At 36.6% G+C, this 22,489-nt stretch overlaps 1 protein-coding gene across 23 annotated transcripts in view; it reads left to right on the forward strand.

Moving 5' to 3' along the window:
• The window catches only part of S100PBP (S100P binding protein), a 33,625-nt gene extending 11,136 nt beyond the window's left edge, over positions 1–22,489 (forward strand). For all 23 annotated transcript variants that reach the window (XM_086334774.1, XM_086334700.1, XM_086334737.1 and 20 more), the window contains 2 exons: positions 17,911–17,998; positions 19,841–22,489. In XM_086334774.1, the coding sequence (XP_086190900.1) occupies positions 17,911–17,998; positions 19,841–19,982 (230 nt within the window). In that variant the 3' untranslated portion in view covers positions 19,983–22,489. The remainder of the gene's footprint in view (positions 1–17,910; positions 17,999–19,840) is intronic.

Genomic DNA, 22,489 nt, shown 5'->3' on the forward strand with positions numbered 1-22,489 from the left:
ATAATGTGATGTCAGGTATTTGTTTTTAAATCTAAAAACAAAACAATATAAAAAAACAATCTGAAAAATTAGAGAAAACAGCTTTACAAAAATGTTGATAAATGAAGCTCAATGACTGAGTCATTGAGGGTGAGGGTGCTTATTATATGCTATTCTCTACTTTTGTGTATATTTGAAATTTTCCATGATAAAAGGTGTTTGTTTGTTTTTTTAAGTGCATCTTTTAGGGAATTTCTTTTTTGACATCTAAGAATTTTCAACATTACCAGCTACTCTAAAATCTTCATAGGCCTCAAGTGTTTTCTTCTGCCTTCCAGAAACCCAGTGTGATTCTAAATTCTGTGTCACTTTCCACATCTCAAAAATTTAAAGATTTTATATATCATATTGCAGGGGGGATATGGGCATATTCTTTCTCTCCTTTCTTTATATATGAATTTCTGGGCAGCCGGAAGCAAACAGAAGGAGCAGAGCACCCCTTGTCCTTTTTGAGATGTTTAGTGCTATTTACCTTGGAAGAGTTTAACTCTGCAGGCTCTTTATTAGACACAGAAAAATAATAGGGGGCAGATTCAAAATTAGTTCCTATCAATTCAATTTGAACCCTCTGCATTAAGTTAAATCATCTTTCTCAGTTTATCAGTAATTTGTATATTACTGATACAGAATATAATAATTAAATCATCCTTCAACTCCATTATTATAGGTATAATCTCTGTTTAGTTTAGTGCCACATGGGTCATTAATAGCATTTACAGAGAAATACCTACCACTTCCTTTCTGTCATCCCCGCTAACAGATAACTTTATATTGGATTATAAATTCTTAGAGTTGGAAAGTACCATTAAGATCTTCTCCTTAATCTCCTACCATGTAAATCTATGCCATATATCTTTGCCAAAAAAGATTATTAAGCCTTTGCTTAGCGTCTAATAGTGCAGAACCCGTTACCTCATGAAGCAGGCCATTTATTGCTTGGAAAATTCTTTTTTATTTAATGTGATATACAATGTTGTATTAGTTTCAGGTGTACAGCAAAGTGATTTAGTTATACATGTGCATATATTCATTCTTTTTCAGATGCTTTTCAGAAAATTCTAATTGTTAGAAAATTAGTCCTTACATTGACCAACTTGTGCTTCCTTATAATTTCCAGTGGTAGTTCCTAGTTCTGCCCTCTAGGATCACAAAAAATAACTACTCTCTTCCATTTACTTAATATATTTAAGGGCCTTTCCATATTAAATACCTCAGTGTTTTTAATGATTAAAAGAATCATATAATTATTATTCCATCTTGATAAATTAGGTTATGTCCATTTTCATTAGTAATGCTGCAGTGAACATTCTGGTTCATAAATGTTTATGTACAACTCTTATTTCTGTAGGATGAATGCCTAGAAGTGGAATTGCTGGGTAAAGTATATAAACATTTTTAAAACTTTTGTTAAATGTTACCAGATTGTCCTGCCCCAAAAACTAGAATTAATTTTTGCCACCAATTTAAGAGTAAATTTTAACATTTTGTTCTAATAATTAGTGAGATTAAACATGTTCACATGTTTTTTGGTAATTTATATTTAATCATAATTCCTTAAAATTATCTAATATCTAGTCTGTATTCCATCCAGTTTTCCCACAAATGTCTTGTAAAGTGTTCAAACAGAATCTAATCAAGGATCATGTGTTTGGTTATCATCTCCTTAGTCTCTCATAATCTAGGTCACTTGTTTTGTAGATTGTCCCTCCTTCTGAATTGTGTCTGATTGTTTCCTTGTGGTGTTGTTTAACTTGTTCCTCCATCCACTGTATTTCCTGTAAACTGGAAGTTGGGCCTAGAGGAGGGATTAGATTCAGATTAAGCATTTAAAATAAGCTGGAATAATTCATAGATACCGTTGTGTATACATCCTGTATCAAGTAAGGAGGCACCATCTAATGACAGATTGGTCCACTGATAGAGATGCTAAGTTTGATCACTTTGTTAAATGTTCACTGCTACATCTTTCCATTTGAAGGTACATTTTCCCCTTTGTAATTAGTAAATTATCTGGGGGTGATGCTTTGGTACCATTTGAAAATCCTTGCACAACTGTTATTCATCTAATGGTTTGAACATTCATTGATGATCTCTGTCTGAATTAGCTACTACACAGAGTTGTGTAGGAAATGTTTGTTTCCTAAATACATCATTTCTTCTAGAATTACTAGTTGTTAATTCTTGTATAAAGAATTTAATGTTTTTTTAGTATCACTATTATGGTTTTTTAAAAAAATCAGTATCTTCTAATCAGTTATAGTCATGACCCTTTTTGTTGCTTCATTTGTTCCGGTTTTGACTAATGAGAAATCCTTTAAGTGAGCTCTTATGTCTTCTGACATGACCCCGTAAGTCTTTTTTTTTAATTGTGATTTTTAAAAAGTAACATAAGAGTAGAACGTGGCTTAGTGACTGAACAACAACAAAACATGAAATTTATCTTTAGCCATTTTTAAGTGTACAGTTTAGTAGTGTTGTTTATTCACGTTGTTGTGAAACAAATCTCTAAAACATTTCTGTCTTGCAAATCTTAAACTCTGTACCCATTAAAAAATAACTAACTTCCCCCAACACTCCTCCAAAGCCCCTAGTAACCATTTTGTTTCTATGAATTTTAATTCTTTATAGAATCATACCATACTGGACTTTTTGTGACTGGTTTATTTGACTTATTATAATGTCCTCAAGGTTCATCTGTGGTATAGCATGTTCCAGAATTTCCTTCCTTATGGATGAATAATATTCCATTGTGTGTATAAAATATACCACATTTTGTTTATCCATTCCCCCTTTTGTGGACATTTGGATTGCTTCCACCTCTTGGCTATTGTGAATAGTGCTGCTTATGGACATGGGTGTGCATACCTCTTTGAGACCCTGCTTTCAGTTCTTTGGATATGTCCCCAGAAGTGGGGTTGCTGGGTCATATGGTAGTTCTGTTTCTAATTTTTTACTTCCATAGTGTTTAACACAGTGATTGTACCATAGTATTTTGGAATCTCACCAACAATGCACATGAGTTCCAGCTTTTCTACATCCCCACCAATGCTTGTTATTTTCTGTTTTCTGTGGTAGCTTTCCTAATGAGTCTTAAATCAGTATTCATTATTTGTATTACAACTAAGTAAATACTGTATACTGCAAAGCCAAGTGGTATAGTACTATGGCTTCATTTTTCTTTCTTGAATTTATTTGTTTTTCTCGAGTTGTTAATTAGCTCACTTTTTAAAAATTACAAATGAGTTTATTTTTTTTACAAGTACAACTTACATTATTAGTATTTCCCCTTCCCCTTAGAGAAGGAAATGGCAATCCATTCCAGTACTCTTGTCTGGAGAATTCCATGGACAGAGGAGCCTGGCAGACTACAGTGCATGGGGTCGCAAAGAGTCAGACACGACTGAGCGACTGTTGTTCACACTTACTCACTTCTTCCCCTGGAAATGCTCAGATATACCCAATAATTATCAATTCATTTTTAATTATTTTTTGGAGACTTTCTTCCTCGAGCCTTCTGTTCTCCTGCTCTAATCTGTACTGCTTGTTCTCTAGGCCTGCTGCAGAGCTGTCATCTTAGTATTTTCCTTTACTGCCCTTTTGGGTTAAATCCTGTTTTCTAAATTCCATTTCTTCCTCTTTATTGATCTTTGTCTTAGTGAAGCACATTTGAGAATTTCTTTTTTCTTTTTTGAGAATTTCTAAGTAAGGGCATATAGGAAATAAATTTGTGGGGCTCCTTCATATCTGAAAATGTCTTTGTCCTCATATTTGATTGATGGTTTGATAGAGAATTCTAAATTGAAAAGTCATTTTTGCTTAGAAATTTGAAGGCATACATCCAGTGTTGCTGTTAAGAAATCTGTTTTCAGTTTAATTTTTAAAAAATATTCATTTATTTGTTTTTGGCTACACTAGGTCTTAGTTTTAGCTTGCGGGATCTTTCGTTGTGGGCGTGGGCTTCTCTCTAGTTGTGGCCTGCAGGCTCTAGAGCTTGGGGGCTCAGTAACCCTGGGCATGTGGGATCTTAGTTCCTGAACCAGGGATCGAACCCTCATCCCCTGCATTGAAAGGCAGATTTCCAACCACTGGACCACCAGGGAAGTCCCTCAGTTTAGTTTTTATTTCTTTGTATGTGACCTGTTTTTTCTCTCTGAAAATTTTTAGTCTTTTCTATCCACTGTATCTGATAATTTATACTGATTATTGAGATATCTTGGTGCAGTTTTTTTTTAACATTTTTTTTTAAGTATTTATTTATTTGGTTGTGTCAGGTCTTAGTTGTGGCATGCAGGATCTTTGTTGTGGCTTGTGGGATCTTTCTAGTTGCAGCATGTGGGATTCTTTAGTTGGGGCATGGGAATTCTTAGCTGTAGCATGTGGGATCTGGTTCCCTGACCAGGATCGAACCCCAGGCCTCCTAAATTGGGAGCACGGAGTCTTAGCCCACTGGACCACCAGGGAAGTCCATGTAGCTATTTTTCTTCTTTATTCCATTCTTTGTACTTTATAGACACTAAGTGGGCCTTTTTAATTTGGATATGTATTTCTCAATTCTGAGAAGTTCTTATATTTCTTTGATAATTGTTTCTTCTTTGTATAATCTGTTCTCTAAGAAATTCCTAATAGTTAGATATTGAATTTCCAGGAACTGATCTTCTATGTCTCTTATCTTTTCTTTCCTTTTTTCTACCTGTCTCTTTTTCTGTTAATATTTTCTGGGATATTTCCTATTCTTGTATTGACTTCTTTATTTTTACATTCACATTTGTGATTTCCAAGAATTCTTTCCTGTTTTTCTTTCCTTTTTTCTTAGAATATTCTTATTTTATGAATTAATTTATTTATCTCCAGATATTTTTTTCTCTTTTGAGTTATAATTGATGAAATACAATAAACTGTACAAATTTAAATACAATTTGTTAAATTTTGACATATGTAAACACCCTGAAACTAACTGCAACCAAAATAAAACTACTGTAACACCCCAAAATTTCTTTGTGCCCCTTTGTAATTCTTCCCTTTCTGTCTTTTCTTGTTCCCTCCACTCCCCAGGCCATCACTGGTTTGCTGTCATTTTATGCACTTCTTTGAGCATAGCTTCTTTCTTAAAAAGTAATTATTTTGAAATTCATCATATTCTTGGTAGTTTACCCCTTTTTATTGCTGAGTAGTATTCCCTGAATAGCTATACCACAGTTTGTGTATCCATCCATTCCTCTGTTGATGGGCATTTGGATTGTTTCCAGTTTTTGGCTATTTAATAAAGCTGTTACAAACTTTCATGTACAAATCTTTGTATGGATATACTGTCAATGACAGGGTCATATGGTAGATATGGTAGATATGACTTAGCAGCAGCAGCAGTATATGGAAATTCAATTTATTTTTGTACATTGATCTTATATTCTACAACCTTGCTGCTGCTAAGTCGTTTCAGTCGTGTCCGACTCTGTGCAACCCCATAGACGGCAGCCCACCAGGCTCCCCCGTCCCTGGGATTCTCCAGTCAAGAACACTGGAGCGGGTTGCCATTTCCTTCTCCAATGCATGAGAGTGGAAAGTGAAAGGGAAGTCGCTCAGTCGTGTCCGACTCTTCGAGACCCCATGGACTGCAGCCTACCAGGCTCCTCCGTCCATAGGATTTTCTAGGCAAGAGTACTGGAGTGGGGTGCCATTGCCTTCTCCGACAACCTTGCTAAATCAATTTATTAGTTTTGGTACCTATTTTGTAGATTCCATCAGCTTCTACATATGTAATCATGTCATTAGCAAATAAATACATTTTACTTGTTCATTTCCAATTTGGATGCCGTTTATTTTTCTTGGACTTATTAGGCTGGCTAGAACCTCCAGTACAGTGCTGAATACAAGTAATACAAGTAATTTGCTGCTGCTCTTAAGAGGAAAACGTTTAGTATTTCACCATTAACTATTACGTTAGCTTTATGTTTCTTTTAATACCCTTTATCAACTTGAGAATGTTCCCTCATATTTAAGATCTCTTGAGAGGTCTTATTAGAAATGGGTGTTGGGTTTTATTAAATCCTTCTGCATCTATTGAGATAATCATACAGTGTTAGAGAATTATATTCTTTGATTTTCCATTGTTAAACCAATCATGCATTCCTGGTCTTATGCATTCTGTACTTGGTCTTAAAGTATTATCTTTATAATAATAGCATTGGGTTGATTTGCTAAAATTTTGTCATGAATTTTGTTATGAGTCTATCTTCACAAGGGATGTGGTCTGCACTTTCCTTGTAATCTCTTTGTGTGGTCTTGGTAGCAAAGTAATGTTGGCCTAACAGAATGAATTGAGAATTCTCTGGAAGAATTTGTATAGAAAAACTGGTATCCCTTTTGGGGTGAACTTGGGTAATCTTTCAAGGAATTTATTTCATTTAAGTTGTTAAATTCATTGGCTCACAGTTAATAATATTCCCTTATAAGCCTTTTATATATTATCTAGTGATATCTTTCCCATTTTTAGTATTGATCATTTGTGTTTTCTGTCTTCTAATCAGTCTGGTTTAAAACTTTATAAACAGTATTATTCTCTTTTTTTTTTCTTTTTTAAAAACAGCCTTTTCATTGATTTTTTTTCTATTTTTTTGTTTTACTAATTTCTATTCTGATAGATATTTATTGCTTCCTTTTTTCTGATTACTTTGAGTTTCATTTGCTTTTCTTTTTCTAGTTTTCTTTAGATGGTTGCTAAGATCATTGATTTCAGACCTTTCATTTCTAATTTAGTGAAGGATGTTAGGGGCAAGAGGAGATAAACTCATGCCAACCTGGTATGTTTATCTGGAAATAAGCCTTATCTTTTTCTTTTTTTAAATCAACTTTATTATAGTATGTTTTAATGCAATAAAATGAGCCCCTTTTAAGTGTACACTTTGGTGAGTTTTGACAGTTTTATGTACTTGTGAGATCATCATAGCAATCACAATTGATAAAAGATTCCCATCACCCTAAAAATTTCCCTTGTGCTCCATCCCAGTCAGTCTGTCCCTGCCCCAACTCCAGCTTTGGGAAAGCACTGATTTGTTTTTGGTCACTGTAGATTAGATTTGTCTTTTCTAGGATTTCATATCGGAGAAGGCAATGGCAACCCGCTGCAGTACTCTTGCCTGGAAAATCCCATGGACGGAGGAGCCTGGTAGGCTGCAGTCCATGGGGTCGCTAGGAGTCAGACACGACTGAGCGACTTCACTTTTCACTTTCGTGCATTGGAGAAGGAAATGGCAACCCACTCCAGTGTTCTTACCTGGAGAATCCCAGGGACGGGGGAGCCTAGTGGGCTTCCGTCTATGGGGCTGCACAGAGTTGGACACGACTGAAGCGACTTAGCAGCAGCAGCAGCAGGATTTCATATAAATGGAATCATGCAATATGTGCTCTTGTGTTTGGTTTTTTACTTGAAATAGTTTTTTTAAAACAACAACAAATGACTCCATATTGTTGTCTATATCAGTAGTTTTTCACTGCTGAATTTTTCCTTGTATAAATATACCACAGTTTAGTCATTTGTTGATAGACATTTCTGTTTCTAGTTTTTTGTTATTATGAATAAAGCATCTATGAACATACATATATGGGATTTTTGTGTTAATGTGTTCATTTCTCTAAAGTAAATAATTAGTGGAATTACTGAGTCATTTAATATCTGTCTTTTTTTAACTCTATAAGAAACTTCCAAACTGTTTTCCAAAGTGATTATACTATTTTATGGCTTTTGTAAGGCAAAGTCTTAGGCTTTTTGTTGTGATTGTTTTGTTTTTAAATATGAGTATCTAGTTCTAACATTAAAAAGATTATATTTTCCATGGATTTATTTCTGAATTGTCTGTTCCATTGGTACATGAATCTTTTCTTATGTCAATATTACTATAACTTTATAGTAAGTCTTAAAATTGTTTGGTCCTTTGAATTTCCATAATTTTAAAAAATCAGTTTTAGCATGTCAATTTGTTTAAAAAAAAATACCTGTTGGGTATTTCATTGGGATTGTGTTGCATCTGTAGAGCAGTTTGGGGAAAGTTGATATTATAATGATTTTGAGGCTTCCAATGCATGATGAGGATCATGGATGAGGATATATCTCCATTTATTTCTGTGTTTAATTTCTTAGCAGTTTTTTGTGCAGGTCTTGTACATACTTTGTTAAATTAATTCATAAGCATTTATGCTTTTTATGATATTGTAACTGATAAAATTTCAATTTCTAGCTGGTCATTGCTAGCATATACAGACTATATATATATATATATATTTAGTATTTATTTATTTGGCTTTTCTGGGAGAAGGGGATGACAGAGGATGAGATGGTTGTGTTGGGTTTTTTTACAATTGATTTTTTATGTTGAACTTAACATCCTACAACCATGCTAAATTTTTCTGTTAACTTCTAGTAACTTTTTAATAGACTCCTTAGACTATGTTAACATGACCTTATCTGCAAATAAGGACAGTTTACTCCTTCCTTTCTGATCTGTAAGCTTTTTATTTCTTGCCTGATAGCACCTTTATCATACATTAGTACATTATTAGGACCTCTAGGACCTCTAGTACATTAAGTATGATACATCAGATATAGCTTTATCATAGATGCTCTTTATCAGGTAAGGAAGTTCCCTTTTTATTAGTAGTTTTGTGGGAGTTTTTATCATGAATAAGTGAACTTTGTCGAATGAACTTTACTTGAGTCGTGGTGTTTCTCCTTTTTTTCTGTAATGTGTATTACATTTATTGACCTTTTTTTGTCTGTTAGACCAACGTGCATTCCTGGGATAATCTCACTAGGTCTTGATGAATTATCTTTAGTCAATATGCTAGTCTTTTTAGGTTTTTTTTTTGTCTTGTTCATAACGAATATTGGTCTTTAATTTTTCTTGTATGTATTGTCCTCTTCTGGTTCAAGTATCATGATGATGCTGGCATCATAAAATTAGTTGGGAATTGTTGTCTTCTCAGTTTCTCAGTTTGTTGCAGGATTGGTATTGTTTCTTCCTTTATATGTTTGGTAGAATTTACTCATAAAGCCTGGACTTTTCTTACTGGCAGGGTTTCTAACTACAGATGTATTAATAGTGGATATAGGGCTTTTCAGAATTTCTTTATCGTCTTGAGTCCATTTTAGTAATTTCTCTTACAAGGAATTTGTTCATTTTATCTAAGTTGATTACTTTATTGGCATAAAATTATTCTTAATATTTCCTTATTATTTCTTTACTGTAGGATCTGTAGTGATGTTCACTGTTTCATTTCTAATATTGGTAATTTGTCATTTTTTTTCTTAAATCTAGTTAAAGCTTTATTAATTTTATTTTTTCCTAAAAAGTAAGTCTTTAGTTTCATATTTCTATATTATTTTTGGCTATTTTCTTTTCTTCACTTTATTATTTCTTTTCCATTTACTTTGGGTTTAATTTGCTCTTGTTCTGTAGCTTTTATTGTGGAAACTTAGAGCACTGGTTTGAGACCTTCTAACTCCTGTAAGCATTTAAAGTCTCAGATTTCCCTCTTAAGTGCTACTTAGGTGCATCTCACAAATTGGATGTGTGTTCATTTTCATTTCTTTCAAAGCAATTTCTAATTTCCTTTGTGATTTCTTGAAGTGTGTTGCTTTATTTCCAAATATTTAGGAATTTTCAGCTATCTTCCTATTGTATCTAATTTAATTCTCTTACGGTTAGAGAATATACTTGGTGTGATTTCAGTCCTTTTAAATAAACTGTGGCTTACTTTATAGGCCAGCATATGGTCTATCTTGGTGAATGTTCCATGTGTACTTGAAAATGTATATTCTGATTTTGGTAAAGTGTTCTATAAATTTCAATGAGGTTTTGGTGGTTGATAGTGGTGTTCAATTCTATATCCTTACAGATTGTTTTATTAAAAAAGAAGTGTTCATATCTCTAACCCTAGTTGAAGATGTTTTTATTTCTCTTTTCGGTTCTGTCATTTTTGCCTCATGTATTTTGAAACTCTGCAATTTGATGCGTAATATGTTTAGGAATATTATGTCCTTGTGACATAATATTGACATAAAATTGATTCCTTTATCATTATGAACTCTCTATACTCTTAGTAATATTTCTTGTTTTGGAGTCTTATTTGTCTAATATTAATATTGCCATTTGAGCTTTCTTTTGACTAGTGTTTGCATGGTATGTTTTTTTTCATCCTTTTAACCTAGCTATATCTTTGTGTTTAAAATGGATGTCTTATAGACAACATATAGTTAGGTCTTGCTTTTTTCCCCTAGTGTCTCACAGTCTGTCTTTTAATTCAGGTGTTATTTCGGTTATATTTAATATAATTATCAGCATGGTTGGATTTAAATCTAACATTTATCACTTGTTTTCTGTTTGTCTACCAGTTGTTTCTTCTTTCATCTTTTCCTGCTTTTTTTGAGTATTTTTAAGTATTTTCTCTTATCTCCATGCTTGACTTACTACCTATACCTCTTTGTTTTATTTTCAGTGGTGGTTCTAGGATAGTAGTTTTCAAAGTTTTTGGTCTCAGGACTCATTTGCAGTTTTACAGATTATTCATACTCTTAAAAATTGAGAGTCCTAAAGTGTTTGTTTGTGTGCATTGTATCTATCTTTATGCAACCAGATAACTGGTAAATTATTAAAATGTTTATTCATGTATTTTAAGGTAACAAATTCATTGCATGTTAACATAGTGTTTTTATTAGAAATAACTGTAATTTTCAAAACAAAGCCAAAATTTTGGGACTTTCCTGGTGGTCCAGTGACTAAAAAGACTCCATGCTCCCAACGCAGGGGGCCTGGGTTCAGTCCCTGGTCAGGGAACTAAGATCCCATATGCCATAACTAAGACCTGGTACAGCCAAATAAATTCAGTAAATAAATAAAAAGAATTTTAAAAAAATTTTAGGGAGAAGAATGCAATGATTACATTTAATATCTGGCTTAATAGAAAACTACCAGATTCTCATATGTGGTTCTGGGTTCCATATCATGTCATGTAGCCTCTTGAAAACTCCCCAGTACACTGGTAAGTTACAAGTAGTAAAAGCAAATAACATTTTAGTATTGTTATGAAAATAGGTTTGATCTTGTGAAGGCTTTGAAGAGAACTGAGAACTCCTGGGGACCATAGGACATACTTTGAGAACTGTTGCTCTATAGATTACAGTACACATCTTTAATCACTCTACCTTCAAATAGTTACCACTTATACTGTTAAGCTTCCCTGGTGGCTCAGATGGTAAAGAATATGCCTGCCATGCAGGAGACCTGAGTTCCATCCCTGGGTCGGGAAGATCCTCTGAAGAAGGGAATGGCAACTTACTAGAGTATTCTTGCCTGGAGAATTCCATGAACAGAGGAGCCTGGCAGCCTACAGTCCATGGGTCTCAAAGAGCTGGACAGGACTGAATGACTAACACTTTAATATATACTGGAAGGCCCTGACAGCAGTACCCTTCCAAATCTGCACTTTTTTGCTATTGATTTCATATATACATATATTATAAACTCTTCAATATATTATTGCTTTTAATGTAAGTAGTTATTTTTTTTAATTTCTTGGCCATGCTGCATGACATGCAGAATCTTTGTTCCCTAAGCAGGGATCAAACCCACACCTTCTGCACGGGAAGTGAGAAGTCTTAACCATTGGACCTCCAGGAAAGTCCCAAGACAGATATCTTTTTAAAATGTTTTTTAAATGAGAAAAGGATTTTTATATTTACTCACATATTTCCATTTCCAGTGCTCTTGATTTGTTTCCGTCTCACATTTTCTTTTTTCCTGGTGAACTCCTTTTAGTTTCCCATGGTGCAGATCTGCTGGTGATGAAGTCTCTTTGCTTTTGTTTACTTATTTTATGTTTGTTGGGCCTTCATTTAAAAAACAGTATTTTAATTTTAAAAAATTATAAGCTCCTAGACTCATAGGAAATTTTGAGTCTCATCTCACTTGTTTCCCTTCCTTTCATTTCAGTTCAGTCGCTCAGTTGTGTCCGACTCTTTGCGACCCCATGGACCGAAGCACGCCAGGCCTCCCTGTCCATCACCAACTCCCGGAGCTTGCTCAAACTCATGTCCATCGAGTCGGTGATGCCATCCAACCATCTCATCCTCTGTAGTCCCCTTCTCCTCCTGCCTTCAATCTTTCCCAGCATCAGGGTGTTTCCCAATGAGTCAGTTCTTTGCATCAGGTGACCAAAGTATTGGCGCTTCAGCATCAGTCCTTCCAATGAATATTCAGGACTGATTTCCTTTAAGACTAAAGGAATCTGTTACCTTCCCTTACAGATCACAATTCTGAGCAGTCTGAAAACAGTTGTTTCATACATTTTGCCTAGTCTCTAGTTGCTTGCAGTAGAGATATGCCCATTCGTTATGATTAGAAGTCTCTGCTTTGATTTTTGCTGAAGATCATAAGCAGCAGTGGTTATGTAAATTCTGTTTCTGTATTTGCCAGTACTGTTAAGGGCATTCATACATCATTCAGTATCCCCTATATAATACATCACTGCAGAAGTGAATTATGTAACTTCTATTTTTTTCGCTTTTTGCCTTGTGTGCATGGAAAACCAGTCAAGATTTGTACTAAATCATCATAGGGGTTTTTTTTTGTTTGTTTGCTGGTTTTTTGGCCATACTTCATGGTATGTGGGATGTTAGTTCTGAGCGCAGGGACTGAACCTGTGTCTCCTGCATTAGGAGCATGGAGTCTTAACCACTGGACTGCAAGTGAAATCCCTTATCATAGTTCCATTGACCCGGAGGTGACATGTTTGCATTCTTGCTTTCCGGTTAATCTTTTTTTTTTCTTTTTTCTGTTTTGATGGTACCACATGACTTGTGGGATGTGGGATCTTAATTCCCCTACCAGGGATTGAACCCAGGGCCCTCAGCAGTGAGAGCTCAGAGTCCTAACCATTGGACTGCCAGGGAATTCCCTACTCCTATTTAATTAATCTCTTTGTAAAAGAGTCCCTTGGACAGCAAGAAGATCAACCAGTCAATCCTAAAGGAAATCAATCCTGAATATTCATTAGAAGGACTGATGCTGAAGCTGAAGCTCCAGTACTTTGGCCACCTGATGTAAAGAACTGATTCATTGGAAAAGATCCTGATGCTGGGAAAGATTGAAGGCGGGAGGGGAAAGGGACGACAGAGGATGAGATGGTTGGATGGCATCACCAACTCAATGGACATGAGTTTGAGCGAGCTCCAGGAGTTGGTGATGGACAGGGAAGCCTGGCGTATTGCAGGCCATGGGGTCACAAAGAGTCAGACAGGACTGAGCGAATGAACTGAAAAGCAGTAGCCTGTAATCCTGTAGCACAGTTTTTTTTCCTTTCCTTTTTCATTACCTCCCCTGTACTAGGTATTTTTTTATTACATTAAATAGAGACATTGTGATTGCCTTTAAGTAACTGAATTTAAGGATTTATAGGAAAAGAGGAAGATTAGAGGCTCAACAATGTAGCTCTGTCTCATACTAAAGAAGAATCAGCCATAGAGCTAGGCCCCTTCAAAACAAGTGCCTTTTGTTTCCTATATAATAGGTTTTCCCTGCTGAGTTATTGATCCTGATCCTTCTAATCTGTCTCCATAACTAGTGCTTCTGCTGCTCTTTACTAGCTATCTCAAGTGTCCATCCTGTCCTAGAGCCCTGCCTGTGTGTGCTGTTCTCTGTCTTCTTATTATTTAGGCTCTTGTTCACATTCCAAGGGAGAGTATCTGATTGATTCACTTAATGATCTGCTGGTGCTAGGCCAGCTCTTAGATCATTAGCCAGCAGAGAGAGTCTTTGTTCTTGGTCACATGGTACAAAGTATGGTGATGTGTAAGACCTGTCAGAAGGGCCATTGGCATAGCAAGCATTCAACATTATCAATTATATTACAATAATTGATTTACTTTTAACCTATTAAGGATAATTACTAGACTGGATTTTCCCTCAAATCAGTCAGCTGCATATTTATAGATTAAGGTTTCAGTGAACTGCTGATCCCATGTTTGAAATGTTGAGGTTTTTTCCTCCTAATTTCATTCTTAGATGAATTTCATTCTTAGCCACAAAACAAAGGACGGTCTTCACCACCTTTTAGCCACGACTTAAAATAAAACCGTGGTCCTGATTATTGGTCCAAGAAAGCCCATCTGTTAAAAACTATGAAGAGAAGAGAAAAGTAAAGTGTTTCCATTCTTGTTAGCATCTCTAAATTTGTAGGAAGAAGAGACTGAAGCTATGAGCTGAAATAAGGTTTTTGGATTAATAGCTCCATATGGGTTTGAATCCTGGCTTTCCCATTTACTTGATGATAGTTGAGTATCAGGCTTCCCCAGTGGCTCAACAGGAAAGAATCCACCTGCAACACAGGAGTTGGAGGAGATGGAGGTTCAATCCCTGGGTTGGGAAGATCTCCTGGAGTAGGAAATGGCAACACACTTCAGTATTCTTCCCTGGAGAATCCCATGGACAGAGGAGCCTGGCAGGCTACAGTCTATAGGGATGCAAAGAGTCAGGCACAAACGAAGCAACTTAGCATGCACAGACAGATGAGTATCTTTTCTAAGTTTCAGTTTATTCATGAATAAAATGGAGATTATGTAATTTGCCTCATGTAGGTGTTGGGATTAAATGATAGGATATATACACCGACTCGTTGGACATGAGTTTGAGCAAGCTCCGATAGATGATGAAGGACAGGGAATCTTGGTGTGCTGTAGTCCATGGAGTTGCGAAGTCGGACATGACTGAGTGACTGAACAACAGCAACAATGCAAAGCAGTTAGCTGAGTGCTTGGTACATAATACATACTTGAAAAATATTAGTTCCCAGTATCTCTAGATCATTGTCTTACTAATAATAAAGCTTACCCTGGTACATCAATAAGTTCATAGTGCTAATGAAAATTAACATTTCTTGATGCATAAGCTAATTTTTGGGCCTTTGTTTATTCAATGCTGTGTTAGGTACCAACTGGATATACAAGACATTTTGCAATATATGATTCTTGTTTTCTAATCCCCACAGTGAAATGTCAGTCCTAGAAAATGTTTAAGGAAACTCAACCCTGTGATGGTATTATTTTGTTGGAATTCGGACTCTGTAACTAGCTGTTTGAATTTCCTCTCTGTGCCTCAGTTTCTTCATTTGTAAATTGGAGGAAATACCTTATAAGATTGTTGTAAGGAATAAATGAGCTAATATATGTAAAGCACATAGAATACTGCCTGATACATGGTAAATGCTAGCAGTTGAATACTTGGAATACTTGGGCCTAATCAATCAGCCATTTTCTTTTCTTAAAGTGAATGAGTTTCTTTGTTGGAGGTTTATGGTGTATCTTTAGTCTCCATCATCAGGACAGTTGAGTCTAGGTGGAAGAGTTGAGTGAGCTGAAGGACATGGTTTGAAGATTATCATGTTCCATTTTGAGATTGGACACTAGACTTTTCATATCTTGCCAGCCCTCCTTTGATGATGCTTTGTCAGAAAAAAATGTATCTTGAAATTCTTACAAATCTGATTTCCTCGCCAAAGAACATTGAAATGTTCTTTTTGTGGGGGGTAGAAGAAGGGGGCTGCTAATGATGTGAAAGTATGATAAAGGAAAGGCAATTTGAATAGAAAACTTTGATTTTAGCTTAACAAATCAAATTGGCCAAGGATTTTCTAATCAAAAGCTACCTCTCTCTTAAAGGGAAAACTCATTTCTGATTTGTATTTCCTTCTCAAGAAGTGAGATTAATATGTTTTATTTTTATATTAATGAAATTGAACATCTTTTTGTTGTGTTTATTGATTGAAAAAGACCCTGATGTTGGGAGAGACTGAGGGCATGAGGAGAAGGACATGGTTGGATGGCATCATCTACTCATGGATGAGTTTGAGCAAGCTCTGGGATAGTGAAGGACAGGGAAGCCTGGTGTGCTGCAGTTCACTGGGTCACAAAGCATTGGACATGATTTAGCAGCTGAACAACAACCTTGATTACTATATTACATTTGTGAATTACCTATTCATGTCCTTGATCTCTTTTGTTTGTTTCATGAGGAGACTGATCTTTATAGAATAAGGACAGTAAACCCTTGCAAATACATTTCAAGTATACTTTTCATCTTGTCAGTTACCTTCTTTTTCCCTTGGTTGTGCTTTTTTAAACTGCATAGAAATTTTTAATGTAATGAATCTTAAATTTTTCCTGAAAAGTATCGTCTCATTATGGTTAGAGAATTTCAGCTGAGTGTTGTAAAACGTCATAGTTTATATGTAGACTGATGCATATAATAGGCATTTTTCCATGTAAATAGGTGATTGACTATCATAGGAAGAGTCTTTGCAAACTAACAGTCCTGAGGCTGTAACATAATGATAATAGCTACCACTTACTGCACGCTGCCTGTGTGCCAGGAAGTATGCTAGATCTTTTATGTACTATATCTCTAATATTCAACTTCAAGCAAAATATTACTACTGTCCACATTTCATAGGTAAGTGAAATGATTTGCCCAGGGTCACCGAGCTAGTTAGTGGCTGGATTGGAATTTTAACTCAAGTATGCGTAATTGCAAAGTATATACTTTTTCTACAGAGTTGGGCTTTTTGAGGCTTCAAATAAATTAAATGGGTTGTAAAAGTTGAGTAAATATCTTTCACCAGAACTTGAAAAGATGATCTGTAGCCTAGTTGGACAGCTCTTGGTTTCTGAGAGCAGAGTAGGAAAGGTAATGAGAAATATGTAAAGCCGCTGGAAGAAAGGTTTCCACTGTCTAGGACAGTGGTTCTCAAAGTGTGATATCCAGACCAGCAGCAGCACATCACTTGGGCCTTTGTTAGAAAAGCAAATTCTCCTGTCACACTCCAAACCTACAGAAGCTAGGGGTGGGGCCCAGCACCTGCTTTATATTTGCAGCTGATTTTGATGCGTGTTAAAATTTGAGAGCCACTGGTCAAGGGGAATTATTTTATTCTAACCATAAGTTTTGCTTTTGTGAGCTTCAGCCTAAGTCTTAGCCCTTAAGTGCAAAATAAGTGTTATCAAAGTGACAAAAGCATAGAACCTAACAGGAGCCGGTTTTGAGTCCAGTTTAATAATCATTTAAGGCAGGTTCACCTCCCTGAGCCACAGTTTCCCATCTCTCAAATGATGTTAATAAAATCTATCTCCATTCAAGGTATTTTTTCAGAATTAGTAAGATAATATCTAAAGTGCCTAGGACCTTGCCTGGATCCTAGGTGTTTGAGAAATTGCCTCCAGTGATTTTTCTTGTTAAGCAGAAAGCCCCCACCCCCCTTCTATTCTCAGCTTCTCTTGTTTCTTGAATGTTTCACTGTCTTGTGTCTCTGGGCCTTTATATTAGCTATTTCTATTGGCTACTCCTACCTCCCACCCCTTTACCTCATTAACTTCTATACATCCTTTAGATCCCTGCTTATAATTTACTTCCCCTGGACGGGACTTTTTTAAACCCCCATTCTCCAGTCTTTCTGTTCATATAGCATCACGTATTCCTCCTGACACTACACTTAGCACAGCTTTGGAATTGCCTGTCTCCTGTATAAACATCATTGGATAGGTCCAGTGTCTCGTCTGCACCATATTCTGGGGCCCAGTAAAGATTCTCACATATTATAGGAGCTAATAAATGTTGAATGAACGAATGGTGGCTGTCATTATTGCTGCTTCATCTTCATATCATCCAAGAGCAAGGTTTCCTCTCTGGCTTGTAGTTTTTGTGCTTGTGATAATCATAAATAGTTTTAGAACCAGTGCCTATTTTCTCTTTTCCTAAAAGCACATATTTTGACCTAGGCTGACATGGTAGTTCCCTGAGCTGCTTCCTCACCACTGATCTCTCTGTGTCACAGGTACCTTGGGGGAGCTGTGTGCCTTGATGGATCAAGTTCATCACATGCACAACCAGAAATGGCAGCACCCTTCAGACCTCACCAGGCGGTAAGTGGGTATTTAGAAGAAGCAAGAAAAGGGTAGAATTTTGCTGCGGGAGAATTGTGGTAGGGCATGGGGCTGTAATTGTTGTTTAACTACAGAGGTAGAAAAGAAGTGAGATAGTATAATGGAATAAGAATTGGACTATAATTCAGGAAACTTGGGATTTGATCCTAGCTTTGCACTTTTTAACTAGCTACATGATTGTGATCCAATTACTTCATTTCTCTGGTCCTATCAACAGTAAAATAAGATATTAGACTAATTGACCTCAAAGGGTCTTTCTAGTCTTGAAATCTTCTGGTTTCTTGATGCATTGTTGTTTTACAATTCTATTCGGTTACTTGATCCAATTACTCAGAAACCTTGGAGTCACCTGTAAGTCCTTACTCCATAGTCAGTGCATCAGCAGATCCTATAAGCTCTTATGTATATTATCCAGAACTTGACCATTTCTCAATCATTTTCACTTGGGTTGTTGCAAGTCTCCTAAATGATCTTCCTACTTCTGCCCTTGCCTGTATACTGTTCTCAACTTGAGCAGCCAAAGAGATTGTCGGCCATAAGCATAAGTCAGATTCTCTTTGCTCAGAATTTTCCAGTGGCTTCCCATCTCCATGATCCCCTGCAAGTGCCTATCTGCATGGTCTAACCTGGCTTGGTTAGCTCATCAACGCCCTCTCCTCTACTGTTCACTTTGCTCAAGTCTGCTCTGGTCACACTGGCTTCCCCGCTATTTTCCAAGTATATCAGATGTGCTCCCACATCCGGCCTTTACACTCAGCATTTCCTCTATAGTAACCAAAATGACAGCGGTTCTTAGAACAGCAGTGTTGTGTAATAGTTATTAAATTATGCAGTCAGATGTGAATTCAAATCTAGGCCCTTCTACTTACTCAACTATATAACCTTGGGGAAGTTACTTTATCTGAGGCTCAGTTTCCTAAATCTGTACAAGGAGTTTAAATTGGAGTAACTTTGCTGGTAGGATTGTCATTAGGATTAAATGAGGTGACATGTTTAAAGAATTCAGCAAGTATTTGCATATAGGGCTAGATAAATGCTAAGTGCTGCTAAAATTACTTTCAACTTTGGCTCGTCCACAAAATTACCTATGGAGATACCTAGAAATACAGATGTCCAGGGACTCTTAAGTTATTAAGTCTAAAGGTGGAGAGAGGGGCCAAGAATCTGTATCTTGAAAAAGAAAAAAATAAAAAGCTCCCCAGGTGTTTATAGGAACAGCTGAGTTGAGAATGGGATGAAATTAACTCAGAGGGTCCTGCTCCAAGCCCTAGCCCAGTATAAGACTAAAGGAGGCTCTCAGTCTTTGAGTCTGTTCAGTCTCCTAACTTACAATGTGATACTCATGTGATGCCTTACCTTCTCTGGGAATTTTATTCTAATTTTAACTGCTGTGTCCTGAGCAACCTTGAGCTGTGTCAGACAGTGAGGTCCTGTTGGAGGTACGGATCTGATGCAAGCAACAAAGTATAAATCCTGTCTTGAATGTTTCCTGAGGAAAGAAATGGTTTTTTCCCACTTAAACATTACTATATACTACACACTGGTTTTTCTTAGAACATTCATGTATGTGGACCATGTTACCATAATACTTATATGGGAATTAGGTGGCTTTGGAAATTGAAGGGAAATGCTTACAGAATGACTTTCATATCAGAAAGATAATACAAATTTCTAAAATTGTGAGAATCAAAATATGAATATCCAATTTTCTAAAATAACAATATTCTTTAAATAGTTATCTTGGCCTTTTTTTGTGTATAAATAGCCATTCCAGCCGAAACCCTCATCTGTCCTCTTTTTATTTTCCCCCTTTCCTGATAGAAACTACGCCCGGTTCCGACAGAAATCTCTGCAAAGATACAGTCTGACCCAGTGGGTTGACCGGAATAAGCGAAGCCACCATCGGTTCCAGCGTCTACCAGATTTCCCATACGGTCCATTTGTCTCCTCCCATCAGCAGTGAAGGACCCTACCCAGGGTCCTGTCCAGAGCAGCATCTCATCTTCTGCTGTTCCATGCTTTGTAGATTTCGAATTTTATTTTTCACAATATTTTTATTTAAAGAACTTGTCACCTTTTGGAAATGCATATTGCTGACTTGAAATTTTTTGTATAAGGTCCTTTGTTTTTGTGTGTGTGTGCATTTAAGCAGTGTTGAGTTGGCATAGTTTTAATTTTTTAATTTAAATTAAAGGTGGCTGCCTCCTGAAAGCCAGCATTAAGTCAGAACATCCCGGCTCAAGCAAAGAGCCACCTCTGTGCAGAGGTGAAGTCTACTTCTGGTGCCCAAAAGAAATCATTCTTTAATCTCTTGAAGGAAGAGGTTCTTTATCAGGCTGCAAACCAGTTTTAATTATTGCTGATGACTTATAAATGGATACAAGTCACTTTTAACAACCCTTCTACTTTTTTTATTTGAATCTCTGAATACCTGTCAGTATTTTAAAGTTGGTAATCCAGGACATCTGAAGTAGTTGAAAGGACAAATTAAAAGTGTAAATCTTCTCTTCTTTTTGTACCTACTGGCTGCCTTTTTTGGCTTTTTTTTTTTTCCATTCTTCATTAAATTTATTTTGCACAGTAGTGTTTCTAAGTCTTAGATAGCTTAACTCTTAACAGAAGACTGGTGACTAACAACCTCTTTTGATTTGTGGTATTGTGACTGATTGCCTTCTCTGTCTTTCTTCAAGGATTTTCCTTCCTTCCTTGTTTCCCCAGTGATCTTAGGGCTCTACTGGCATATTCCTGTATCCTGTTTGACATAGAGATGCCTCTTAAGAACAGCCTCATTGCACTCTTTACTGAAGAGCTGCCCACCCAGAGTCTTGACTCTAGGACAGGCCAGAAGGCAGTGCTATTGAGAGGTGTCAGTTGGTCTTCAGTCTCATCTGCTGAACCCAGCTTTGAGTATGAGTTGGCGAGTTAGTGAGCCTCCATCCTATGGAAGAGACTTTGGGAAGCTGTCCTTTGTCTCCGTTATTAGTTAATAAGAGGTGCCTTTTGATCCAGATGTTACCACCTCCTCACTTGGTCAGAGGATGTACAGTTTTACAAAACTACTAAAGTGGATTTAAAATAGTTTTGATGAAAAATAGTTTTGATGAAGCCCGTGCACAAAGCATTACCTGATCTTAAGGAATAGTACTCTAAGCTAAGTTGACGAGCTTTGTGCAGCTACCTTAATGTCTTTGGAGTTTGTTATTCTCTTTACAGACAGCTCTAGACATCTCTTGGGAGATTTTGCAGTTTGGCATCTGTGCTCTTGTTCACTCTCTGTGAAGGTTGTACCTAGTTGCTATGGCACAGCCTGTGATACTGGGCTCGCTGCCTGTCAGGTTTTGTTGCTCCATCAGCCCCATCTTTGTCTGCAAGTAATCTAACATAAACATCCTACTCTGCTTTAGAAACTGACTTGGGAGAAACTTAGTCATTGTTATCAGTAAATTTAGATGGATGTCCCTAAGTGTTTACCATTTCTGTCCAGTCAAGGAGTCTCTTTTCTTGGAAATTTGGTTGCGAGTCTGGGGCCAAAATGCAAAGGAGAAGTTCTGTTCAAAGGCAAGAGTCAAAATCTGTTATTTCAGTTGGCATTTACAACGTCAGTCACTTCTCCAAGTTTGCGTAAATCAGCTTGATGGAGTGGGACAGACGAACATCCAACTTTGAAACTATAGCATAGTTAGAACTAAGTATTGCTGGAATATCTAGCCTTGTAGTGTCTTATTGCCCACCGATCACCAGGGAGTAAAGGGATGGCCGTTGGCTTGGGCAGAAGTCTGAAGTCTCACGCTCTTGCCTCCCTGGTGCTGGAAGGTCTAAGACTGACATGTCACGGGAGCATCGCCTTTGCCAAATCTAATGAGTGATGGGTTATCTTGAAAATGTGACAATCACATTTCCTCTTTGCTCAAATAATTCTATTTTTCCAAAGCTTTAGCAGCTTAATTAAATCTCTTGGACTGGGGGAGGAGAGAACTGTTCCCTAGCGGTTAACATGGTATTCTTTAAGAAGAAAAACAAAGCCAAAGAAAACTCATTATCAGGCATGTTCGCCTTAAAGATGGTAGTGCTTAGAATCTGGCGTTTGAATTTGTTTTTAAACGCTACGTATCTCATATTTGGTGTTGGCCTCTTAAATCTAATTTTCGTGTAGAATTCTTGCCATATTGTTTTATTTGAGTAAGGGCTCTGTGCACTGAACTGCCTACCAAGCTTTCTTCATCTGTGATGACATTCTCACCACAGGGGTCTTAACAGTGCAGAGTAGACTTGTGCTGTTTACATAGTTCACTTGTAACTAAAAGAGCCTGAAATAACCTGTAGTTTTGCATCTAATTCGACCCCAGTTTACTTCGGTTGTTGTCAGGATCAATTATGAAACTGAAGTTTGGTGCCTCCTGTGTATCATGTTTTTCCCCTGTAGCAGTTGTGTTTAATGTCATTAAGAAGAAATAAAAGTTCTTGTCAGTG

Source organism: Bos grunniens, chromosome 2, assembly GCF_055505025.1.
Source record: "Bos grunniens cultivar Pamir isolate PY7600 chromosome 2, Bosgru_T2T1.0, whole genome shotgun sequence".
Lineage (NCBI taxonomy): Eukaryota > Metazoa > Chordata > Mammalia > Artiodactyla > Bovidae > Bos > Bos grunniens.